General features: G+C 49.4%; 1 protein-coding gene across 1 annotated transcript; it reads right to left on the bottom strand.

Annotated features, from left to right (window-relative positions):
- Positions 1–527: 527 nt before the first annotated feature.
- FAM83C (family with sequence similarity 83 member C) lies at positions 528–24,153 on the bottom strand. The gene is made up of 4 exons (XM_071759740.1): positions 23,335–24,153; positions 16,036–16,203; positions 12,539–12,663; positions 528–1,608 (listed from the first exon to the last, which is right to left on the bottom strand). The coding sequence occupies exons 1-4, from the start codon at positions 23,887–23,889 to the stop codon at positions 666–668; spliced, it is 1,791 nt and encodes a 596-aa protein (XP_071615841.1). The 5' UTR covers positions 23,890–24,153; the 3' UTR covers positions 528–665.
- Positions 24,154–24,493: the final 340 nt, after the last annotated feature.

Here is a 24,493-nt window from a genome sequence, read left to right as displayed (position 1 = left end):
CCCCAGCTGGAGGGACCCCCTGCCTGCCCCCTTCCTTACCCCTGCCTGCCTGTTCCCTGCCTGTTCCCTGCCTGTTCCCTGCCTGTTCCCTGCCTTTTCCCTGCCTGTTCCTCCCGCCGATGTCCCCAGGCACAGGGACCGCCCTGGTCCCGGTGTGACCCGTGGCACTTCCCCGCTTGCCCGGTCCCTGCCAGCACCACCCCAGAGCTGTCCCTGTGTCCTCCTGGCAGTGCCAGAGCTCCTGACCCCCCAGAGCCCCTTCCTGTGACTGTCCCTGTATGCACCCCCCCTGCAGCTCCTGCACAGACAGAGGAAAAGAACCCGGGGTCATCCTGGAGACCTCTGTGGCCAGACGGTTCCCAGCTGTAGCAAAGGGTTTGCTGGAATTTTTCTTGGGGGGAAATGGTTCTCCTCCCAAAGGGTAAGAAGAACACAGCAGTGTGGGTTGTGTTTACTGTGTTCTCTCCTGCTGTGATCTTGCAGACTGAAAATGTTGCTGGACCTCATCTGAATCAGGCACCTGCAGCTACCAGAAAGAGCACAGACATCTTTTAATAGGAACAGTTTGCCACCCACATTTTGATTTTAAGCCCCCGAGATGACCGGGGTTGGTGGGGAAAAGCAACCACTTGAAACTCATCCCAGAGGCCGGATGAAGGCCCAGGTCAGAGCTCGAACCGGCTGTGTATGTGTTTGGATTTCAACTTGTTGTACTTGGTGATCAGATCCAGCTTGCTGTGCCCCAGAGTCATCCTTTTCTCAGCCCCATAGGCACTGTTCTTTGCCATCAGGACGTCCTCGGGGAGTTTATCATAGCAAGGGACCACGGGCTTCCTCTCCCGTTTCAGCTGGCTGTACGGGGCCAGCAGCTCCAGTTTTCCTTCCCCAGGACTCTGTCTCTTTTCCATCCCATAAAAAGCGTTGTCAGGTTCTGCTATTGGTTCCCCAGAGGTTGCAGTCGCCCCTTTCTGCTTCAGGCTTGTCCCATTGCTGCTGGCACCCTCGGACAGGGAGAGCAGTGGCTGCTCCTGTGCCAGGGGGGAGCAGTGGCTGCTGTTGGCTTTGCTGTCCCCTTGATAACCGGGTCTGGGGGAGCTCGGGGCAGGGGAAGGCTCGGGCTGCAGGAATATCCTTGCTGTCATGAGATTTGGTTTCTGATACAAGGCCGGGGTGGATTTATTTGGAGAGCTGTTCAGCAAGTCTGGGGGTTCCCCTGGCTGCTTGGGGCAAGTGGGTTTCAGCACTGAGTCTTCATTCCCCTTCTTAGTACCAGAATCAGAGCCTGAATCCTGCTTCTCCTGGTGCAGATTGCAGCTGGAGCTTTTCATATAGGGAGACATCTTGATGCTTCTGATGCTTACATTGGAAAGGCTGCTGGAAGGGCTTGAGGTTTCAGCATCGTTGGCCTGTGAGGGTTTTAAAAGGTAACTGTCAACTTTGGAGGTATTGTGAGAGCAGGGAGATGTCCCAGGGCCTGGCACACAGAAGTTGGTCACTGCTCTGGACTCTGCATACAAATACCGAAATTCCTTCTCAAACTCTGCAACAATCTGCCCACGGAAGTGGGTCACCAGGCCAGTGTGGACTTGGCTGCAAAGCCAGGTGAAACTGAAAAAAAGAGAGAAAAACCACACACGTAACATTAATTCACAGAGTGCCAAGACCCCCAGCACTGATTTTAATACTCGAGTGATGTGTTGCTACCCAGTGGATGTCATTAAAACCTTTCCTGCAGTCTGAGGTCACGTGGAAAGATGGATGGACTTGTTACCTGATTACAAAGGAACAACCCCAAAGCACTCATTTAATGTCAGCTTGGGGATGTGATGGGCTGTATGAAAACATAAACAACAAACAAAACATACCAGAGGGTTTTTCTCACCCTTTGGGGGATGTAGAGCAGCAACTGGTCCCTGCCTGAAAAGCAGAGCAGTGAGTTCCAGGCCTTTCCTTCCCCCCTTCCTCTTGCCAGCCCACAGGAGGGGGAACCCCAGCTCCCCACCCCCCAGCCTGGGCAGGGGTATCCCTGGATGTGGTTTGTATGGAGCAGGCAGAGCCCCAGCTGCCTGGAGGTGCTGTGGGACATGGGGACACTGCTCCAGGGAAGCCCAGGGAAGCAAGAAACCTTCCCCAGGGGTGAGGAGGGGATGTGGGGGGTTTCAGGGCATGCCTGGGCTTCTGCTCCTTCCCCTCCCCCAGCAGGAGCTCAGGTTCTCAGGTTCTGATCTCTGCAACGTGGGACAGAGCTGAAGGAGCTGCTGGGGGGTGAGGAATGGTCAGTGCCCCAGTTCAGTGCTGGGCTGGACAGGGATTGAGCAGCCTGGACAAGCAGAAGCTGTCCCTGTCCCTGCAGTGGGGTCAGGCGGGTGACCCTCCCAGGTCCCTTCTCACCCCAACCATTCTGTGAAGGAAAATCTTGGGCACTGCCTTGAGCAGAGGGTTCCTGAGCCCCAGGAATTCCTCCGGACAGAAGGGTTGATGCTCTCCATCAGTAATGCTGGGAGATTCCCCAGACCCTTTCTGTCTTTCCCTTGGCACCCAGTTCTGGGATGGATGGGGTTAAACCTCCTGTGGCCTTTGTCCAGCCAGCCCAGGGCCTGCTCTCACAGTACAAGGGCTTGGGATCATTTCTGGAGATTTGGGATGTTCCTCTTAAAATTAATTTGGCTTTGCCCCAGCTAGGGAAAACCTTTCACTAATTGCCACTCTGCATCTTTTCCTTATCTGTTTAACCCTATCTGTTGTTTGTGCCAGAACTGTAACTTAATTACCTCTCTCAATCCTCATTTTCCCAGATTAAACAGAGGAGGTTGTTCTACAGAGGAGGCTCCCCGGGCTCCTGGTGATCCCAGTCATCAGCTAATTCTTTTATTCTTGCTGGAGTCAAACCAGATTAGCAGACCAATTGTGTTAATTAATCCAGAGCCTTCACAGAGAGAAGCAGCAGCCTAGGGCTGCATGATCAGCTGCTAAAGCAAGAACCTGACTCTGAGAAGAGCAGGAGGGAATCACAGAAACTACAGGAGAGGAACTGTAATGGGAAATCCCAATTATTCTCAGCTAAATGTCATTTCAGGGCAAGATGCTGGTACTATGTTTTGGTACCTTGTCAATGCTTTCTGCACAAGGCTTTGGAACATTTCACAGGAAAAGCAGCTCCTGGCTTGTTCCTGAGCCACATGCAGCTCTGGTGGCTCCTAATCTTGTTTTGAAGAAAGCAGTATATTGACACTCAGCATTCACACCCCTTTAAAGAGCAACATAAAATAGAGCAGTACTCTTCTGCTTCATATCAAAACAGGTAAATTAAGCAAGAATGAAGAAGTAAAAAAAAAATGAAGAGTGGCATGAAGAGTGTCCAGAAATACCAAACTGGAGGCTCAGAGCAAATGCAGACAACTCAGAGAGAGGCATGAGAAAAAACCAAACCAAACCAAACCAGAAATATCTGTGATGGCCAAATGACAAAAGATCCTATTGAGAGCAGACAGCTCATCTGTCAAAACACTTGGATCACACGTTGCAAAAGGCATAAGAAAGAATATTGAGGTCTCTGTGGGACAGCACCTGGTCCATGTGGTCAGAACTGGGATGGGCACTGCCCTGAACCCACCCTCTGCACAACATAAGGGAGGACCAGGCTCAGGTTGAGATCTTTGTAGAAGAGATGAGAAAACATCAACAAAGCAGCAAGGACCAAATTGGGAGGACCAGGTAGGAGCAGGTAACATTAACCCAAGAGCACCAAAGGAATGCAAGGATGAAACAGCCCAACTGCTCACCAGGATGTGTTATCTCTCACTTTGAGGTGCCTTGGTTATCAGGAGAGTGGGAGGTTGATAATGAGATATGATCTTTTTTATGTTCCAGACTATTAAGCCTCATGACTGCACAGCACAAATTAGTAGAGACTCTTCTGAAGAATACAATTAATGGCCATAGAGGTAAATCTGGTGTAATAGGAAAGGTGGCTTTTACAAAGGAAAGTTATCTCTCACAAAGCTGGGAGAGTTCTTTGAAGAAACCCAGGAGTCCAGACAGGGGAGATTTTGTGTAGCCCGTGTTGACCTTGTCCCAGGGGCATGGAGAGGCTCCTGGGAATGCTCCTTTCCACCTTGCTGGCAGCACAGTGGGTGCACAGCTCTGTCCCAGCTCCAGGCCTGCTCCTGACACACAAAGCTCCCCTGTCCTGAGGGACAGCTCTGCACCTCTGGCACTGGGAGCATCTTCTCATGAGCTGTGAGAAGACACTGCCAGCCCTGGGGGACACTGCCAGCCCTGCCTCTTCACCCAGACAGAGCTCTGCAAGTGGTGGTGTCGATGCCCCTGGCTCTGGCTGGGAGGAATCCTGGCTCAGACACAACCCCTGGGATGCTGAGCTGTGATCAAGGCATCACCACAGCTCCCACCAGGGACCCCCAGCCCAGCAGCAGGCACCCAGCAGCTCTGGCTCAGGTTTCCCTCCCTCCCCCTTCTCTCTTCACCCTCTCACCCAAGCAGTGACCTTGCAGAGACACAGGAGGGGGTGCACCCAGCAGCTCCTGTTCCACACCCCCCATCCCTTCCCCTGCCAGGGAGCAGCCCCACACCCAGCAGCCCCCCATGGCCCCTGCCTCTCCCTCCTGATCATTCCTCTTATGGCTCTTGCCCCAGTCCCAGCACCACTGGGTCCCAGTTTCCCATGCTGGTCCAGTGGGCCTGCCCGTTCTGTGCCATCTTGGGAGGAACCACCCAAGCCCCTGGTGGCCTCCTCTTTGCCATAGTCCAGGACAGGACCAGGGGGCTCTGCCAGCCAGGACCTTTCCCAGTTCTGATGAAGGTTTTCCTGGCCAGGAGTGGGGCTGGGGAAGCAGCCAGGGAAAGGCCATGCTTGGTCTCTTGGTATAAAAATGAGGCATTACCTGAAGTTAAGGTTAGAGCTCCAAGAAGGACTTCAGTGCACAAGGCAGCACACAGAGAAGGTGTGAAGCTCCTTGCTGGGGACACCAAAAGTTCCTGGGAGTTTCTAAAAGCAGTAGGATATTCCCACCATTTTTTTTTTTTTTTCATTACAACCTGCTGCTCACAGGGATCCCATCTCCAGCTCTGGATCACTGTGGGGCACAAGTGACAGAAGCCTGGGATGGGATGGGATGGGGTGGGACAGGGTGGGATGGGATGGGTGCCCCGGGGCAGGAGCCTCCAGCAGCCCGTGCAGCTCAGGCTTTGGCCAGGAGATGGAGTTCCAGCATCAGTTCCAGCATCACCTCCAGGATCGGGGAGCCCAGCCCAGCACCCCGGCCCCGAGCAGCACCCAAAGCTTCATCTCAGGTCAGTTCTGCTCCTGTTCTCAGGGACCTTTCTACAGCAGGACCCTGCAGGGGACCCACAAGTCTTCCCCACAGCTCCTGTCTGCTTCAGCTCCTCCCAGCTGATGAGACACCAAGTTTTAGCAGTTTTTTGCTTCTTGGAGCATTAATTTTTGTTGCTTTCCTGTCCCCTTACTGGTCAGGGCCATTCCTGTCTGTGTGCCAACTCCCTGTGTCATTTTTGCTGCTTGCTAAACACAGACACTACAGAACACTCCTTACTCTAAGACCTTTAATTCCAGTGACATTTTCTTTGATAAGATAACAATACTCTGACTTTATTGCAGTGAGCTCTTTAAGATCTCTTCCAATGCACTTGACACCATTTTCACACCTCATTTTTCATCTTTGTTGGGACTAAGAGCAGTGCAATGTATTCGGTTCATTTGGGGAACCCATTTCAGTTATCTCTGATGTCTTATCCCTCCTTACAGCAGCCCTGTCTCTGCCTTCTGGATTCACTTTATTCTTCCCCTCTTTGCTTTCCATTCCTTGAGCACTCACTTTCTGCTTAATTATAATTTCTTTCTTGAGGTGACTCCTATCAAGTTAGATCTGCAACTTTCCCCTAAAAGTTCTCTCTCCTCACCTGGGACATGGATACCTGAGCCATGAGGACCTTCCCAAGCCCCCTCCAGCCTCAAGCCTGCCCATTACCAAACATCTCCTGAGTTTTTTCATCCTCTGGACTGGAGCCTGGCACAGACCTTTTGCAATCCCTTCAGTTTTCTTCTCTCATTTTTCAGCTGTCCTCTCAGCTTCACCCCCAAATCTTCTGTTTCTTTCCCAAGAGTACAGCAAGCAGTGAGCTCTGTGCTCTCTGGGCCAGGCTGGACACACACCCAGGCTTTTTCCCCCTCTTCTATTTGGAGCTGGGAAATTTAATCTCCTCTAAGGCAACTCAAACATCCCTGGAACTGCCTTTCAGGCTGACACCACCTCTTTTCTCTAGGCCCAACCTGGCAAATGTTTACTCTTGTTTTCCTGTTCAAGAGCCTGTTTGGCTGTAGCCCCATTGGCCCTCAGGCTCTTCTCATCTGCTGCATTACTAAATATCTTCATATCCTTCATTATTATGTTAAATAAGTGCTCAAACAAACATACTATTGCTTCTGGTGCCTGGAATGGCACTCAGCAATGAGATATATAACTATAGTTAAGATTTTAGATTATTGCTTTTTCTAGATGTCCCTAGAGGAACCCTGCTTTCTCCTTGTCTTTCTTTAGAGGAACTATAAAGTAAAAGGTGGAAAACACAGGGAAATATTTAATCATTAAATACACAAGAGTGGAGGGGTCTAAAGCAATTTGCCTATAGTAGTTTAAGGTAAGAGCAGTGAGCTTGGTTCCCATATTTAGAAAAATCTCCAAACCCATCCCTGACTCATACCAACAGGCAGCAAGATAGCAGGATGAGTTCAGCTTGCCAAGAGTATTTTGGAAAATCAGAAGGGCTTTTACAAAACCATCCAGGAATATGTCAGCATAGAGCCCAGTGGGGTTCAGCATGAAAATGTCACCATGCATGGTGATGGATGCATGTAACACTGCACCAAGAAGAGAGAATCTGATGGCTAGAGATGTGACTAGAGACTGAAAACGGATTTGGGGCATAACTGAAGGTGCATTTGAGGAGAAAAAGTCACTTCTTACAGCTGAAGAAGTCAGACACTTGCTATACAGGAATAGTGTAGGGAAGATTAGGAAGGCACCCTCTGAAAGAGAAGATGTGGAGAGACAAGACACCTGGGCTCACTGCCAACACAGGAGGATGTGTGGGCACTCCAGAGGGTTCAAACCTCTTGGCTCTGGTGCTGTCCAATATCTTCATGAGCAGCTTAAATAATGGGAGAGTGCAATGCTCTTTAAATTGCCAAATCATATCCAACAGAGAGGGACTGCACAGGTTGAACCATGAGGTTGAAAAAGGTCCTGAAAAAAAATGGATGCAGCTCAACACAAAAATCTTGCAAGAAAATACATTCCAGGCAGTTGTGATGAGGTGTAAAAATAGGCTGGAAAATGAGTAGGCAGCAGCTCTGAGGGTCAGAGTAAGTCTTTAGGAAAACACAAGTCTGTAGTTTCATAGTGTGGGGCAAAAAGGAAATGTGAACTCCACTGTGACCTACAAGACACGTGCAGTCCTTTCACTTGACTTGAACCCTCTGAGGAACAGGAGATGTGGAGTCTGGAAAAGAGGCAGCTGGGGGTCAGTGGGGTAACCAGTCCCAGGCTGTACAAACCAAGGTGCTGGGAAGGTGCTGAACAGTGGTGGTGAACTGAGGAGACAGAGAACACAAAGGTGCTGCCCTCCAGGGCACAAGGATGAGGCAGGATGGCAGCAAAGAATGAAGAGTGAGCTTGTTGGGATGAAGGACAGTAGAGTATTTGGATTTAAATTATGGAACATTATGGAGAAGCCACTGGTCAATGTCTTTATAGGTCCCATTCACACCAAAAGAGACAGGATGATGAATCTCAGGGGTAAATAAAATACAAGCACCTAAGTATGAAGCTAAAAAAGATCAGGATTTTCTTGGTAGCCTTAAATGCTTGTTCTTCCATGCTTAGAATGGGACAGAGAAGTAAAAGAGCATTTCAGGACATGGCTATGGGAATTATGTTAGGGAAAAGGTGGCAGAATCATAAGGCAATGGGAAGGAGTAGGAATGGACTGACTCTAAAGAAAGCTGGGTTCCATCTGAGCCTAAATGAAACCTGACTGCTGCACAATTCACTGCAGGAGACAAAGGGAGGATTTCCAGTGAACCTGGGGCAAAGCTGGGATCTGCAGAAGGCCACACACCCTGAGATTGCCCACTTTACCTTAGGAATAAAAGCAAGAAAACTGCATTCTGATCTGAGGGCAGGATGGAAACCAATGGCACTTAGGTAAGAAATTAGAATTGATGAAGAACATCTGAACAAAAAAACCTGGGTATAGTAAAGTGCAAGGTAATGAAAAAGCAGATCAGATACAAATGGTTATGTGCACACATAAATTGAATTAATGAAGAAACAGAAATGTTGTGAAATACCTCAGCTGCAACGATGGTTCTGACACAGGAGGCACCTCAGAGACTTTCTGGGTAGAAGAAAATTAAGGAACAGCAAAGGTGGAAATGATACAGAAAGGACACACAGAGGATAATAGGGGTGGCACAAAGGATTAAAGAAAAAGATTCAAATAAGATAAATGATATAACAAATGAAATATGTTCCTGTTGGGTTAAAATTCTACTCCTAAATAGGGAAACCAGAGCATTATTTTGATGCTGTGAACTCTCTGAGCAGAGTGCTGGTGGTAAATCTGCCATGTGAAGGAGATGTTGAGAGACTCAGCAGAAAGCAGAGGAAAAAGGGGAGATTCAGGTACAGCCACGCTGAATGGGAGCCATTGCCAGGAGAGCTGCAGAACCTGCCTTTTAGAGACTAAAAATGAGTGCTTTTTGGAGAAACTGACCAGAAAACCAACAAAAGGAGAAATAACGTTACCAGTTCAGACAGGTTCTTTAGAAAGGCCACTTGGCAAAAGAAGAACCATGATGAACCCATATCAAAGATTCTTTCAGGACCCAAATAATCCACAATAGTAACACTCAAAAGAGAAAAGTGATGAATGCTATTTAAAAAATGCTATTAAAAGAAATCTAAAAGAGTAACCAAAAAGGTTAAATGCTTGAGGCAGCATGAAGAGTGTTTAAAGATGCTATATTAGAGTCTCAGAGAAAATGTACCTATAAAAATGAAAACATTTTAAAACATCCAAAAAGTCACTGCAGCTAAAAGAAACATTAAAGGAAAATATTAAAGTAAACAGCTTTGAAAGCCTGAAGTCAGCAATTTCCCAATTATTAACCAGTGAATAACCTATCATTTAAAACTGAACATAGTAGCAGAGGAATGGAAAGCAGTAAATGTGAACCTTCTAAAGGGCTCCTGGAAAACTACAAACGAGCCACTCTTATTTCCATACTGAACAAACTGGTAGAAGCAAATAGAGAGTAAAATGATTAGATGCATAAATAACTATAATCATAATGCTGAAGACTCAGCATGTTTTTGTGGAAGGAAGCCATGCCTCAAAAGCCTCTTCCAGGTCTTTGAAGCAGGCAGCAGGCACACAGATGCATTTTATCTGTTTGATACTTGAATTTTCAAAGAGATTTCATGGAGCAGGGACTCTTAGAAAGATTTAGTGGTCATGGTACAAGGGAAGGTCTTCCTGAGGTGTAATTGCTGATTAAAGGTGGGATACAAATGCTACTAATGGTTTTCTTTTACCCAGTAGAATCCCACAAGGTTTGTGCTGGGATTGAGGCTACTCAACATATTCAGAAAAATATATTTTCAGTCCTGAAAAATGGTAGAAAGAGTCCAGATCAGAGGTTGTGACAAAATTATTGTGAGGGGTCAAAAGAAAACTGGATAATCAGAAGCCACAAGAGGATCTCATGGTATGGGGTAAGTGACACAGTGATAGGCAAAACTTGATGAATGACAGAATCACAGAATCTGCTGAGCTGGAAGGGACCCATCAGGATCCTCAATCCCAGCTCCTGTCCCTGTGTAGGGCACCCCCAGAATCACCCCATGTGCCTGGGAGCATCATCCCAACACTTGTTGAACTCAGGCAGGTTTGGTGCCATAGCTGCTTCCCTGGGGATCCTGTTCCACTGCTCAGCCACCCTCTGGCTGAAAAACTTTTCCCTAATATCTAACCTGGACTTCCCCCAGCACAGCTTCCTGCCATTCCCTGGGGTCCTCTTGTCACCAGAGAGCAGAGGTCAGTGCCTGCTCCTCCTCCTTCCCTGCTGAGGAAGCAGTGAGCTGGGATGAGGTCTCCCCTCAGTCTCCTCCTCTCCAGGCTGAGCAGACCAAGTGCCTTTCCTGCTCCCCATGCAGCTTTTCCCTCTAAACCCTTCCCCAACCTCATTGCCTCTGGACACATGATGCTCAACAGCATGAAAATACTGTGGGAAAGAGCTGGAGGTGGAAAACTCAGAATCTGGTAATAAAAATCTGGTACAAGAACAGTACCAAACCCCCTGCTCAGAACAGGCAACAGTAACTCAGGGTACAGAAGCTGCAAATTTAGGACCAGGAGTAACAGTGGGAGATTTCATCCACCCAGGTACATACTGGGGAAATGCTTCACTGGGATGAGCTGTGGAGAAAAACTTTTTGGAAGCAAGAAATGATTGCTTAACTAGTTTAAATTGTTTTGAACCACAAGAAAAGATGCTATTCAGGATGTGGTCTGGAATGATGCACAAGACTTGGTTCACGAGGTAGAAGTGGAAAAGCCCATTTGTAATAATGCTCACAACACAATTTTAACTCTGTAGTAGGAGAGAGCAATCTAAATAAATACAGCACATGGATATTCAATTTCAAGAAAAGTAACTAGGTAAAAATGCAGTAATTACTCAAAAAGGGTTGAAAGGAGCACCCTGAAAGATGTCTACAGCTCTGAGGTTGTTCAGAGATGCTGCACTGGCAGGTCAGAAGTTGGAGGGATTATTTCACCCCTGTGGCTCCAGAGGGACATTCAGAGATGGCAAGACCATGGCTGGGGACCTCAATTAATTCTTTGCTTATTGCTAATGCTGGTGGCACTGAGATGTCTTTCACTCCTGTGTACCAGGGCCACCACAAAGGCTGCTTTGCTGAGGACTTGGAGATTTCCAGTATGATCCCATTTACAGAGAGGGTTCTGGATGTCATCTTGTGGACCAGGTACCAGAGAAGTTGACCTCCAGGCTGGGACAGGGCAGAGTGTGCTGGGAAGAACAGGATGACTGATGGCATGGAGAAGCATGAAAAAAGTTCAAGCCTCACAGACCTGCTGGAACTTGGTGAGGGAGCCAGGAAGCACATGGATAAAGGGAGCAGTCAACTAGATATTTTTGGGGGTTTCCAAACAGCCTCTGACAAGGTTCTGCACCAAGGGCTTTGAGCAGCTAAGTCACCATGAGCATGGAGGAAAGGTCTTGTTATGGACTGAGAGCTGTTGGAAGCAAAGGATGCATAAGGGAGGGCTCAGTGGTCATTTTTCAGCACAGGGAGGAGTCACCAGCATGGCCCCAGAGCCTGGTTTTCATCCTACAGGTGACATCAGGCATGGAGGGGTGTAATGAAATCCCCAGGTTTGCAGAGGCTCCTCAGTTCCTTCTGGTATTTGGATACCTCACTGAGGACCTCAGAGGACTGAGCAAGTGGACAAATAAGTGGCAGATGAACTTCAGTGTAGGAAAATAATTTTAATAATTTAATAATTTAATTTAACAATTTTTTCCCATAGGGAAAAAATACCAGGTTCAGGCCTTTCTGATGCTGAACCTGGAACAAGTCAGGAATGAGCTTGGAATTAGCATTTACTCTTCTCCAAAATCACCAGCTCAGGGTGCAATGGCAGCTAAAAAATCCAATGAATGTTGCCCACAGGGGCTGTTCTGGGCTCAAGAATAACACAGGTTAGAGAAAGAGAATGAAAAGTATGGAGGAGATGCAGCAGCTGTATGAGGAGAGGCTGAAAAGGCCAAGGTCTTCACTTTGGATAAGAAAAGAGCAGGGAAGGTGGAGAAGTTGGAGGCTTGGAAAATGGGGAAGATGCAGACTGAGTGTGGGGCAGCTGCTTGGGTCTGCAGCACCAGGACCAGGGGCACTTCAGTGAATTAGGAGAGGGTTGGTTTGGAAAAGACAATGAGTTCAGGCAGATTCGTGGCCAAGGGGAGCAGAGCAGGAGCTGAAGGAGCAGGCAGGGATGTGGGCAAGGCCTGGGAATGCTGCAGGGGCCAAGAGGTGGAGCACAGGTCCCAGCTTGGGCTGCTCTCCCTAAACAGCATCAGCTGGAGACTCTGGGCTAGGCAGAGTCATCTCACCTGGCAGAACATTTTTTACATTTTTAAGAGATGAAGCAATACTCAGAGAGATGTGTCCAGGCAGTAGTGGTGGTGGCAGGCAAGCAATTAATGGTCTCTGAACAAAAAGCAAAGCTAACCAGAGAATGGTGCAGAGGGAGGTAAAGCACCAAAATTAAACCTGACATTTATAAGGGGAAACAAAGAGGAAAAGCAGTGTATCATTATCATGGGGAAAATAAAGCTCTACATTATTCCATACTGTGGTAATTAATATTTTCTCAGTGTCCCCAGTCTCAGCCACAGTCATTGCTATTTTTTCCTTACCTATATGTTCCAGTAAGAACTTGGTCACAATCAATCAGGACAAACTTCTCCAGAACTTGGCCTGCAAATTTCTTGCCTGCTTTGCTGTAGTATGTGTCTCCACTCAGACATCTCACACGCATGTTCTGAAACCAAAGCAAGCCAAGCTGTGAGGACAGGTATTTAACTAAACCAAAGCTGTGCTCTCCTGCAGCACTGATGGACTCCCTCAAGCAGGAGTTCTGGGGGTAGAATGTAGCAAGGCATGAAGTATTTCCTGGTTTCTACATACCAAATATTTTGTCATACTCTCTGCTTCTCTAAGGTAAAAATGCCAGCAGCTATTAACAAGCTGCACTGAGGTACAAATGCTGGTTTGAAAAAAATTTGGAGAATCCTATGAGGCTACAGGTCCTTTGTGGGGTATGTAAGACTGTTTGGTTTCTTCCAGGTTACTGATAATATTCAACTAACCACACTTGTTGAAGTTTTGACCCTTAACAACTCACCAGTTTCTAATTGCATGTGATTTTCTGATTTTATCCAGTGACAGGCTTCTTGAAACCAGAATACTGCTGAATAAAAAAGATTTGCAGAGAGCTATAACTGCACTTTAAGAAATTGCTTTTATCAGTGAATTTTCAAATGCTCAACATTTTCAGCTGCTGCACTCACATGAAACAGAACTGATCTCATCTGCTTTAAAGACTGCAAAGACCTTTTCTGATGACTTTGGCCTTTAAAACCAACTGCCCACTGCAAAATGGGAAATAAGGCTCTTGCTGCCCATCAGGAGCCTTTTTTGCAACATGAGGGTTTTAACCATAAGAAAAGTTATTTGCACCTTAGCTGGGGAAGACAGGAGAGAGGAACAATCACTGGAAACCATTGCTGGCCTGGTCTGTCTGATACAGAGCCAAACAAAACATCTTGTACAGAAAAACCACGTGTAAGGCTGCACCCAGGCTGCCCAGAGCATCCCCCACTGGAGGGCCAGGACATCTCCCCTGCCACCAGGACCTGTGCCATGCTGTCACCACCTGCTTTGGGCCAGGAAGGTCCCTTTGGGGGCTGCTCACCCCTGCTTAGCAGCAGCCCCACAGGGGACAGAGCCCCATGGCAGCTGGGACAGGCTGCACAAGCCACTGTGGTCCTGTCTGCTGGGGAGGTGGGAGATGCCTGGGGGAGGCTGCAGGAGATTTCTGGCCAGAGACAGCAGTTTCTGACAGCCCAGGCTGCAGGGAAAGCACAAGGAGGAACAGCTGGGATTATCCCAGAGATGATCCCCACAGGCTGCAGACACAGCCCCCTGCCACCCCTCCAGGATTTGCTCCTGGCCAGGGCTGTGTCCTCTCCTCCCATCAGCTCCCCAGGCCACCTCTGGCTTCACCTAAGGTTCAAGTTGTGCCCCAGGGGTGAGGAGCACCAGGCAACCACCCTGCCACGGGTGACTCCATTCCTGATGGGTTTCCTCTGCTCCAGGTCCCCAGGAGCATCTGCTGGGGAGGCAGCAGGGTGGGAATGCTCCAGCTCCCAGGTCACTGCCCACCCACCCCAGGAGGAGCATTGCCTGCAGGGCTTCTCAGGAAGCAGGAGGAGATCTCCTCCAGCCTGGGGTCCCTCTGTCCCTCACAGAGGGCAATGGGAGGAAGACACTGATGTGGCTGCCCCTGACCTTGCTGCTGACTCTGGTTTCTCACCAGGGGAGCCCGAGCCTCTTGTGCTTTGGCTTAGTGGGAATTTCCCCTGGAGTTCTCCTGCGAGTCCCTGTCCAGTCTTCTCTTGAGTTCATGGAAACTTTTAACAGGGGCAGAGCTGAAACTTGACTTTCTTTGCACTGCAGCTCTCACTTGGTGCCTTCTTGTGTCCCAGAAGATGTCCTCATCTGTCACCTCTGAGGAGGGAGAAACTTTTTCCCCAGAAGGGCAGTTGTGCATTGAAAGTTACCCAGAGAGCTGGTGCAGGCTCCATGCTTGCAGATTTTCAAGACCAGAGCAGGTAAGGCCCTGAGCAGCCACGTCTGACCTCACAGGTGACCTCTTGGACAGGAGCTTGGACTCGGTGACTTCCTGAGGTCTCTGCCAACTTCCATGAACCTGAGATACTCTGAAATGCCACCACAAGTTGCTGATGCAGAACAAGATCCACTGGATCCTTGAGGAGTGTTCACCTAATGCTGTTCCCAGTCAGAACTGGGATGTTTTTCTTCCAGTGCTGAGGTTTCAGTGATACCATTTCTCACTGGGAGGAGCTTCATCCACTCCTCATCACTCCCACCCCAGGAAGCTAAAACAACTTCAGGTAATGGATATCACCAGAGTATTTCTTCACTCCCTCTGTCCTTTCCAAGGCTGGGTGATTCTGAGATCTGGCTCATTTTTTCCATCTCTTTCTTCCTCTTGGCCATCCAGGCCCTGGATTGTGCAATGAGATGAGAACCCTGGAGTCTCTCGGGAAAGCCAGACTGCCTGGTGCCACTCTGCTTGTGGGTTCAGGTCCAGCAGACAGCAATTTGAAAAAAAACCAAAAAACCAACAGTGAAGTTTTCTGCTGTGACTGCTGCAGCACTGGGGATGTGCTGGGGTTCAGCACCAGGACTGGGTGCCAGCGGGCTCACACAATCTTCTTCAAAGTAAGGTGCTGGAGGGGCCGTTGCCCCAAATTCCCCATTAAGCCCCAAATTGTCACCAATTATTCCAAATGGAGGTTTGCCACCACATCCTGTAGCAGCTCAGAGCCAGGAATAAAATGTGTACACTCATCCCCCCTCGATGTGAGGATCAAGCATGACCATCAGCACAGTGCTTGAGGTGCCTCAGCAGAGGAGACATTTGTCACCAGCCCTGGCACTGAGTCACTGGATGGGCAGGGAACTGCTCATTAGCCATGCAAGCACCAGATGTGACATCAGGACCAGCAAGGAGAGGTGGACATCTCTGGAAGGTCAGCAGATCTCACCAGGAGATTTCTGATGTGGTTTCACATTGAGGCAGGGCTGGGGCTTGAGGGACACCCAGGTTTGGCATCAGGACATCTGAGGGGACTCAGTGCTTCCCTTCCCCACCCTGCACCACAGCAGCTCTGCTCTAAACTGAGCTCAGGGATCTGAACTGTTAGCAATTTGTGTCTTATCACTTCATGTCCTCCAGCAGGGGCAGTGAGGGGACAGGGATCCATGTGGTGCAGACCCAGGTGGGGTTTCTGCTCTCCCTCTGCCTGCCCACCTGCACCAGCCCAGCAAAGCCCTGAACTGCAGCTTACTGACCCTCACCTCACACTTCTTGTGTGTAAAACTAAAATGAGGACAAAACACCAAGTTATGGGACAAAGAGGCTCCTCCACTCCTTCCCCTGTGCTTCCAGACAGATCTTGGTTTCCTGGCCCAAAGAGGTCTCATAGCCTGGGACAGGGGGAGAAGGATTAGGTGCTAGGGACCAGGCACAAAGAACAGGGCAAAGGGTGCACAGTTTTTATCAATTCCCAGACCTCTTTATCATATTCAGTGACTGAAAACTTACTGGTAAGTTGTCCTGAGTAAGAGCCATTTTATTGCACATTTCCATGAAATGTTTCAAGTACTCTTCATCCAGGATCAGGTAGACAGGGACGTGCCTCCTGCTCGAGGCCTCCAGCAGGTCACAGAGGAGTTCCATGTCTGTAAACAGATCCATCACAATTGCTATCACCTAGCCAGGAGAAAAGAGATGGGGAGGGGGGGGAAACCAAGAGACTGTTGAGACCTCACACCCAAGTAAATTGTTCTTGAAACTATGACTTAGGTATTCAAACTTCCTGAGTTACTGAGAAGCTGCGGCCACATGAGTGGAGGTTGCTTCTGGACCTTTGTGTTCAAGAGCCCTTACCCCACCATGGCAGATAAAATTGCTTTTATTAAGCATGAACACATTCCCCACCCAGCCACCTCCTGTCCCATCTGTCATTCACAGAAAGAAATAGCTGAAAGGGCCCAAAATCTGAATATCATAGAATCACAGAATGTCAGGTTGGAAAGGAGCTCAAGGATCCCCTGGTCCAACCCTTCTAATATTATTATTTATGTGAGATGTCTCAGCACCCTGTTGAGCTGAGACTTCAAACTTTCCAAAGTGGGGGAATCCACAACTTCCCTTGGGAGACCCTTTCATCATGGATGCAACAAGTATGCATTGCCTTAAGAAAATATGCCAGAAATACAGTATAGAAACAGAAGAGCTGGGATTGACCAGAATAATTATCCTATAGGTATGAGTGAGTCCATAGATAACCAGCTTTGGTAGATGATTAGCTATTGTAGAGGATACTTCTGTATTAATATGAAGAAGTATCTTTTTTTTTTTTTTTTTCTCAGGAGGAACACACTGCCAGGTAAGAGAGAGGTAACTTGATGAAGTTTGCACATCTCCTTGTTCCATCCCAGGGGCAACAAGACAAGATTGTAGAATAATGTGTTTGGGTAGGATCCTCTCCCTGCTGGCAGCCCAGGGTGCAGGGGACAGTGAGGAAACCCAGCAGCAGGAGGAAGGAACAACATTAACAGCATTTCAAAAATCCACAGGCAACAAAACCTGCCTCAATAAACTGAAGACTTGCAAGATACAAGGACCACAAGGCAGGAGTTTTAAAAAGGAACCTAATTTTAAAGAAAACTGCCAGATTTTTAAACAAGACTGAAGAAGTTCGTAGCAACCCATGGAGATGGGATGGGAGGCAACAGACCATCTGGGCTAAATTAGTTCTCAAAAACCCTGAAAGGAACATACAGAAAATGGAAAGTAGGTCATGACAAGTGCCTGCTAGAAGCAAGTTGAACAGAACTAGAAAATTCAAAGTACAGGATGACCCACAAGCAGAGCAAGTGATTAAGGGAATTGAACCATAAATAGAGTGAGATGTGACTGGAGAAGATGCTCCACTGGTCCCCACTGAGTAAAGCTGCCAGCAGACAGCACCAAGGCAGTCATTATTTGGATTAGGAGGAGACTGCTGGGATCCATCTGTTGGCTGTCAGGGACAGGAACCAAGAAGACCTTTGGAGGAGGAACAGGCAGGAGAGCACTTGCTGAGCTGGGTGATTTGTCAGCCCAGACACACCTCACCTCAGGGTGCTTGCAGAGCAGCCTGGTGACTGAGACCTTGAACCATCAACATTTGACACTGGGGACTCAGGAAAGCTGCCAACACGTTGGGGCTGAACAAGGCAAAGCAGAGGAGGATTTACCTACAGGCCAACTTCATTTCAAAAGCTGAAACAATAATGGGATGACTGACCAAGTACTTCAGCCCCAGACTTTCCCATTTCCTAGCAGTAAATGAGGCAACTCCTACGTGTAAGTTGTGTACATGACTCTGAGTTTGAGTCCTGCACCTGGCAGGGAATGCCCAAACAAAGATGCCCCAAAAAGCACTGAGCTTTGGAGGGAAGTTCCAGTGGCCAACCCTGCACTCCACCTCAGACACGAGATGCAGGGCAGTTTGTTCTGCTCATTGTGCACCTGGGGAGGAGGTGGGAATTCCCACACACCTCCTGTCACCTCTGAGGAGGGAGAAACCTTTTCCCCAAAAGGCTTTATTTTGAAGGGGTTTTATTTTTCTTTTAGTAATAAAGTTTCTAAGTCGCTCAGGTGTCCTGTTCTGCAGCTGTGTTGCTGTTTTATTCTTGCCCAGATGAATTAAGAGATACCATCATCCTTTCTTTTGGGATTAAGAAATCTGTCTGTTGCTTTTCCTTCCAGGTTGGCAGCATTTTGCATGGCATGTTAGATCAGAGTTTTAGGGAGAGTACCATAGGCAAGCAGCAAGGAGTGAAACTGGTCACAGCTGTACTAAGGAACTGTGATAGACAGAGCACAGCCCTGACTCCAGTTCTCCAGAATCCCAATGATCCCATGGAGCCATCCATGCAGGGGCAGCTCTGCTCTGCCCTCCTGCTCCCCCCACAGTGGGATGAGGAGGAGAGCTCGGGCTGGAGGTGTAAAAGTGGTTCCAGCTTCCACTAGGAACAGGCTGAATCACATCCCCAGTTCTGACCTGGAATAGCTCCAGGGAGGACCAAGTGTCAGTGTCCTGGGAAGTGGGGACATACTCATCCCTCTGCTCACACTGCCCATGCCCCATGGCTCTTCTGCTCTGTGGTTGTTCATAAAATGCCTCTTCCCAGGCTCACACTCACAGCCGAGGTGCTGAGTGAGGCAGCAGCCATGGGCACAGCTTCCCCCTGCTCTCCTGCCCTCTTTTTCCTTGCCAAGCTGCCTCCCTTCTGCCTGCTCACCCCATGGAGAGCCCCTGGCCCCAGGGCAGGGCAGAGGAGGACAGCAGTGCTGCAGGGCTGCTCCTGCTCCCTTAGGGATTTATCCCTTTTCCATCAGGACAAGATTTCCTGCTTTATCTGATTTGTCCCCAGAGACCATCTCTGTGACCATGCCTTGCACACTGTCCTCAACATCTTACAGGCCCAAAGCCCATCCCAGCCCCAGGGTTTAGGGAAGGACCTTCCTGGGTGCTGGTGTGATGCCAGACATCCATGTTGAGACACAAGACCTAAAAATCCTTCCTACTGTGTCCACCCTCTCCCCCTGGTCCTGGGAGAGAGTCTACAGAGTCTGACTCTGAAGGACACCTCTTCTGCAGCCCCTCTGGTGTTCCTGTTCCCTTCCCAGGAGATTTATGAGTCTCTGGCAAATTCTTCCCTGCTCCTGAAATGTGTCCCTCTGTCATGGACAGCAGAGTCAGCCCTGGAGGAGCTCAGAAAGCAGTGAGAAACATCTTCAGCTTCCCAAATGGATGTTGCTGCTGGGCTATCAGCATTAGGGACCCCCCCAGAAAAGAACTTCTCTGGATCTTTGTACTTGGCCTTTGGGCAAAGACCAAAAGGAATTCAACCAAGAGACTCCCATGGGCCACCCATGCTCCAATGGAACACCAAGGAAAAAGCCACATCCCAAACCCTCTGCAAGGCCTGAGACTTAATCCCTCTCAGCCACACTTGCCTCACTATATTCCAGCTCATCTCAGGCTTGGGTCTAGGGGCAGGATTGGCCTTGGAGACAATCTAAACTTGGCTTGGGAAGTCAATATGCTGGAGCCAGGACAGACCAGTGCTCCTCTGTCCCCAGACCCCAGAGGCTGAGGCACAGAAGGTCCACACCATTTTGCATTTCTCTACCCATGCTCACGGGCTCTGGCAGAGTTTGGGGCTGTTGCTTGCTCCCAGAACAGCAGAGTGATCCCACAGTGCTGTGAGAAGGATGGTGCTGAGCAGGCAGTGCTGTGGCAGCACATGGCACAGAGTCACTGGTGGCACCTTGGTGTCTCCTGGCAGCCTCATGGCAGGGCCCTGGCTCAGCCTCAGGCACTGGGACAGCTGGGAGGAGCCCTCAGAGATGGGCAGACTCAGGTTTTCCTGAGTGGGTCTTTGCTTGGCACCAGGAGCTCACACAGTCCTGGCTCCATTCACAGCCTCCTCACTTGTGATCTCTTCTCAGGAGGAATTTGGGTGGAGATTCTCCTGGTGGTGCTGGAAAGCACCCAGAGCAGATGCCAGGTGGGAAGGCTGGCATTCCCCTGGGCAGCAAGGGGCATCCCTGGGAGGGGACAGGAAATTCTACCCCACTACAGCCTCACGTGGTGGAGATGCAGGTGCCCAGGGTGAGGCTGCTCATCCTGAGCAGGGGACACCACAGGACAACCCTAAGGACCACCCAGAGCACCTTATCCCCTCAGCAAACAAAGCAGGCACCTCTTATATATAACATCAGCTCAACCCCAGAGCCAAGAAGATCCTGAAAGTCTTCCCTTGAAACCGTGGGGTCTAAAGTGAGGTCTAAAGCCTCAGAGATAATCTCCAGCAGCTCTATACAAAGCAGTTGGGTACCTCAGCACCATCTCCAGCTCAGGCTCCTGGCAGCTCATGGCTCACACTTAAAAGCCTTGGGCATTTCAGCCAAGCTGCCTTTACAAACCCAAGGGATGTTCTGCCCAGTGCCTCCAGCCCCTCAGTTCCAGTGGTGGGAGCTGCAAGGCTGGGGCTGACTCAGAGCATCCCTGTTCCTCACCGTGCTGATCTCAGCCCTGAGCCCAAGGCAGAGCCTCGGCAAGCTCAGGAGGCTGCAGAGACAGAGCTGCCCCACAGGCTCGAGAAAATTCACCCCTTGCCTTTGCAAGGGTGATTATGAAATGAAATAATGAAATAATGAAATAATGAAATTCCTAAATCCACTTCTGGAAAGTCACAATTCAGCAGTTACCACACTTATCACTCGGGGAAGTAGAGCAGTTACCAGCACCCCACTGGGGTTGCCATCTGTCTGTTTCCAGCCAGCACAACTGGTCTGACTGGTATTTGCCAATAGCAGTGTGGGCTTGGTCATTACTGTAGGGTTGTCACCAGAAGCACCACATTGCTACCCTGGGGGACCACCAGGGACCCTGCTGCCATTGCACGGAGAAGCAGACACAGAGCTGTCCAAGAAGGGGAAAAGAAGCAGAGTGGACAGCTCAAAATGGATTGGGCCCCATCCAACAAAAGTAAAATTGTAATAGGATTATCAAATGCAGGCTAAGGTGTGGCTGTGCTGCATCTTATGTCTGCGAGGAGAAAAACTCAGCTCTGAAAATGCATCTTCAAAGCCAGCTGGTTAAATACAGCCAAGGAGAAAGACAAACCACAGCAGCAAAAGCAGCAAAATAAAACCAAATGTCCTTTCTGCTGCTTTGTCACTACCAATGTGCTGCTGCAAAATACTGGTGCTGGTGCTGTTCTGTGAGGCTGTGCAGGAGAAAACAGTAAACAGTATTGCAAGACACACACCTTCCTCCTACAGGAGCCAGGAAAAGCACTCAGGGATCTCAATATCTGTCCCACATCCCCCCCAGCACTGCATCCCCTTCTCTGTCAGCTGCAGGTGCACAAGAGGAGAAGCCCTCCAGGGGAGGGATGTATGACAAGAGCTTAAAGTCCAGTGGAGAAACTATCTGAAAAGCAAAAAAGGAAGTGGTTCTCTGCACTCCCAGCAAAAGATGTTTTTACATCTGGTTGCTCTTTTGTCACTAAAAGACACACAGGTAACATCCTTTTGGCTGGTTTGTTGGGGAAAATGAGTCAGTAGCTTAAAGCTGTGTAAGTGGGGTTGGGTGAGCTGGCACTGCCATCAGTCACAGAGTTAATCAAGGGAAGCACTGGCCAGGGCTCCTAACACAGAAGCCAGTAAAACACCAGCAATAACCAGTAAGGTGGCTGAAATCTCATTCTCACATTTCACATGACAGTCAAAGACTCCCTGTGAAAATCCCTCACTGGAACTGTCTGGAGATTGTCAGTGCTTTTAGAAGCAAATTAAAAAAAAAAAGTAAAAGGCTCAAGCTGCACTTAAAAGTACAATAAAGCACCAACTGCCTGGGCAGCCTCCTCCCAGCAAGAGAGAAGTTCCTGTGACCTGAGAAAGCAGCAAGTTGGTTTTCATGTGGTTTAAAGGATCATAATATGATCAGAGATCTGGGACAGCTGCCAAATGACAAGGGGACACTTCTTGGCTGCCATTTACTTTGTGCCTTTCTGCGGTGACTATGTCTTAATCCCCGTTGCTGGAAGGGCTGTAACAAGTGCCACAGGACTTCTCAGATCATTTAAAGTATCATACATCAGGTCCCTGCAAGGACAAACAAAACTTTTTGTCACCTACTTCCTGTATTTTGTCTGCAAAGGTGAAGTAGAAGTTCAGGTGTTAAGCAAGGGCTGCTTACAACTGAGCAGTAGCTTACATGGCAAAAGTCATCTTTTGGATTAAAAAAAAAATAAAAAACCACCACGTTTACCTCCTATTATACCCAGATCTCATTGCTATGTGGCTGTTGGATGATGTTATGATGCTGCCCAGCAATCTGAGCTGCTGCATGGCCCCAGCTGGGGACAACACAATTTGGTTTGGTGGTGACAGCAGCTGAGGCTTTGCTCAGCCTGGCTGGGAATTGCTCCTGTGCCTGGCACAGCCAGAGCAGGCTCAGCAGAGCTCCATCTCCCACCTTCTGCACTGGGAGGTAATGAATTTAGGGTGTGACTGCAGAGTTAAACAAGGAACTGCTGGAGTGATACGAGACACTGCACAGAAGCTGTGTGGTTAGAAGTGTACTTTGCACCAAAAGTTTACTCAGAGTTGCCAACCCACTGAAATGAAATACTACAAAAGTATTGAACACGGAACAGATGAAAAAATCCATAGAGGAAAAAGTCAGTAAGAGCTGAAAATGTGTCTGAGATACTGCCACACCATAGGGGCAAAAAAAAAAAAGAAACAAGAAGGAGCATGATTTAGTAAGTGCACAGCAGGACAGGGCTTGGCAAGACACTGTTGTAATCACCTGGATTTTATGAGATCCAAGGGCTGGCAACCTCTACCCACCCGAAACTGGGTGATGGGACCAAACGGGCGGATCTGAAACCCAGAGAGGCACAGACACCGAGTCCAGAGGATGTGCTGATGTATTCTGACTTAACCACGGGCAGGGCTCTTCAGCCCCACTGATTTATTCAGGCCCTACGTTCTCCCACAACAACTCACCAGAGGTGTCCTCTTGTCCTGCTTAACACGATGTCCCTGGGGAGGGACAACCCTGGCAGGGGACCTGGGGACAGCCACACGCTGGCTCCAGGCTCTGGGGCAGCTACAGAGCCCTCAACGGGCACCAAATCCCAGGTGGAAAGAGATTACAGGAAAGAAAAGGAGCTGGAAGAGTTAGAGATCTGCTAGAGGAAAAGCAACGACCTCAGGAGGTTGGAGAGCGGGGTGTCCGTGTGTGGGACATCACCAGAGCTCTGTACCTACCATCCGCGCCCGGCTGATCAGGGACCGCAGCAAATCCTTAATGCTGTTGGCTTTGTTCCTTTGGAAAATGACAGTGGCTTGAGTCTGGCCAGTGACCGTCAGGAGGGGTATCCCCGGCCACCCCAGCTCCAGCTCTGGAGGGTGCACGTCAGACATGAGAGGAAAGTAGGTGCCGGACGTCAGCTCGGAGTCGAGGGAGGCCCTGTCCGCAGGGTCCTCGTCGCCAGGCTCAGCCTCTTTGTCTTTCGTTGCAGTGGGATCTGGAAGGCTTTGGTTCCTCTGCTGACTGATATACTCCATGTCCAGGTTGGAGAGGAAAGGCAGTTCCCGTTCCTCAGTGATGGCACTCAGGTAGCCAGGCTCCCCCTGCTCCAGGAAGGCGTCTAAGGCCAGCCTGGCCGTCTCGCTGTGCTGCAGCACCAGGGGGGTGAGTTCCCGCCACCACGGCTTCTTCAGCTGCTCCAGACGGCTCCTCAGGGGCCCGGACACCCCTTGCTGTGCCCCATAGCTGCGGTGGAACTGGGGTCTCACCTCTGCTCCCAGGTAGTTGAACATGACCCGAGGTGTTGATGCCCAGGAGCACCTCTCCAGCGGGGTTAATCCTCTGTCTGACTCCAGCTCTTTCCTGGCCTCCTCACACTCCCGAGTTCCCCCCACCAGGTCCCCTCAGCGCTCCGCATGAGCTCCACTCCTCCCCTCGGGAGTTAATCACCAGGTGCAGCCTCCACCCCTGGGGAGGAGCCGCCTCTCCCCACATCCCTCTGCCCTTCCTCAGACACACACCTGGCACTTGGTCCTCACCCATCCCTTTGGATGAGGAAGGAAGGGGAGGAAGATCGGCTCCTTCCCTTTCCTTGTACCTGGTTCCCGTACTGCCCTCCCCATCCCTGCTGAAAGGTCCCCACCCTTAGCCAAGCAGGCTCCAACCTGTTTTGTCCCTCATTGTGCTCACTGTGGAAATGCAGATGCTGAAACTTGTTCCTGCTTGAAATTTGTTCCAAATAAAATATGCTTCTCGGTGTCAGTTACAATGAATTACAAATATCCTAAGTGGGTCATCAGCCTTAGCCAAGAAACTTACTCCTCCCTGAACCATCACTAATGCTCCTTAGCACTGCCCCAAACCCCATCTTTTCTGATAGCTCCCAGTGCCTGTACA

This window comes from Heliangelus exortis, chromosome 16, assembly GCF_036169615.1.
Source record: "Heliangelus exortis chromosome 16, bHelExo1.hap1, whole genome shotgun sequence".
In the NCBI taxonomy this organism is placed as follows: domain Eukaryota; kingdom Metazoa; phylum Chordata; class Aves; order Apodiformes; family Trochilidae; genus Heliangelus; species Heliangelus exortis.
Note: the sequence above shows the minus strand (reverse complement) of the source record. Positions and strands in the feature narration are given on the sequence as shown.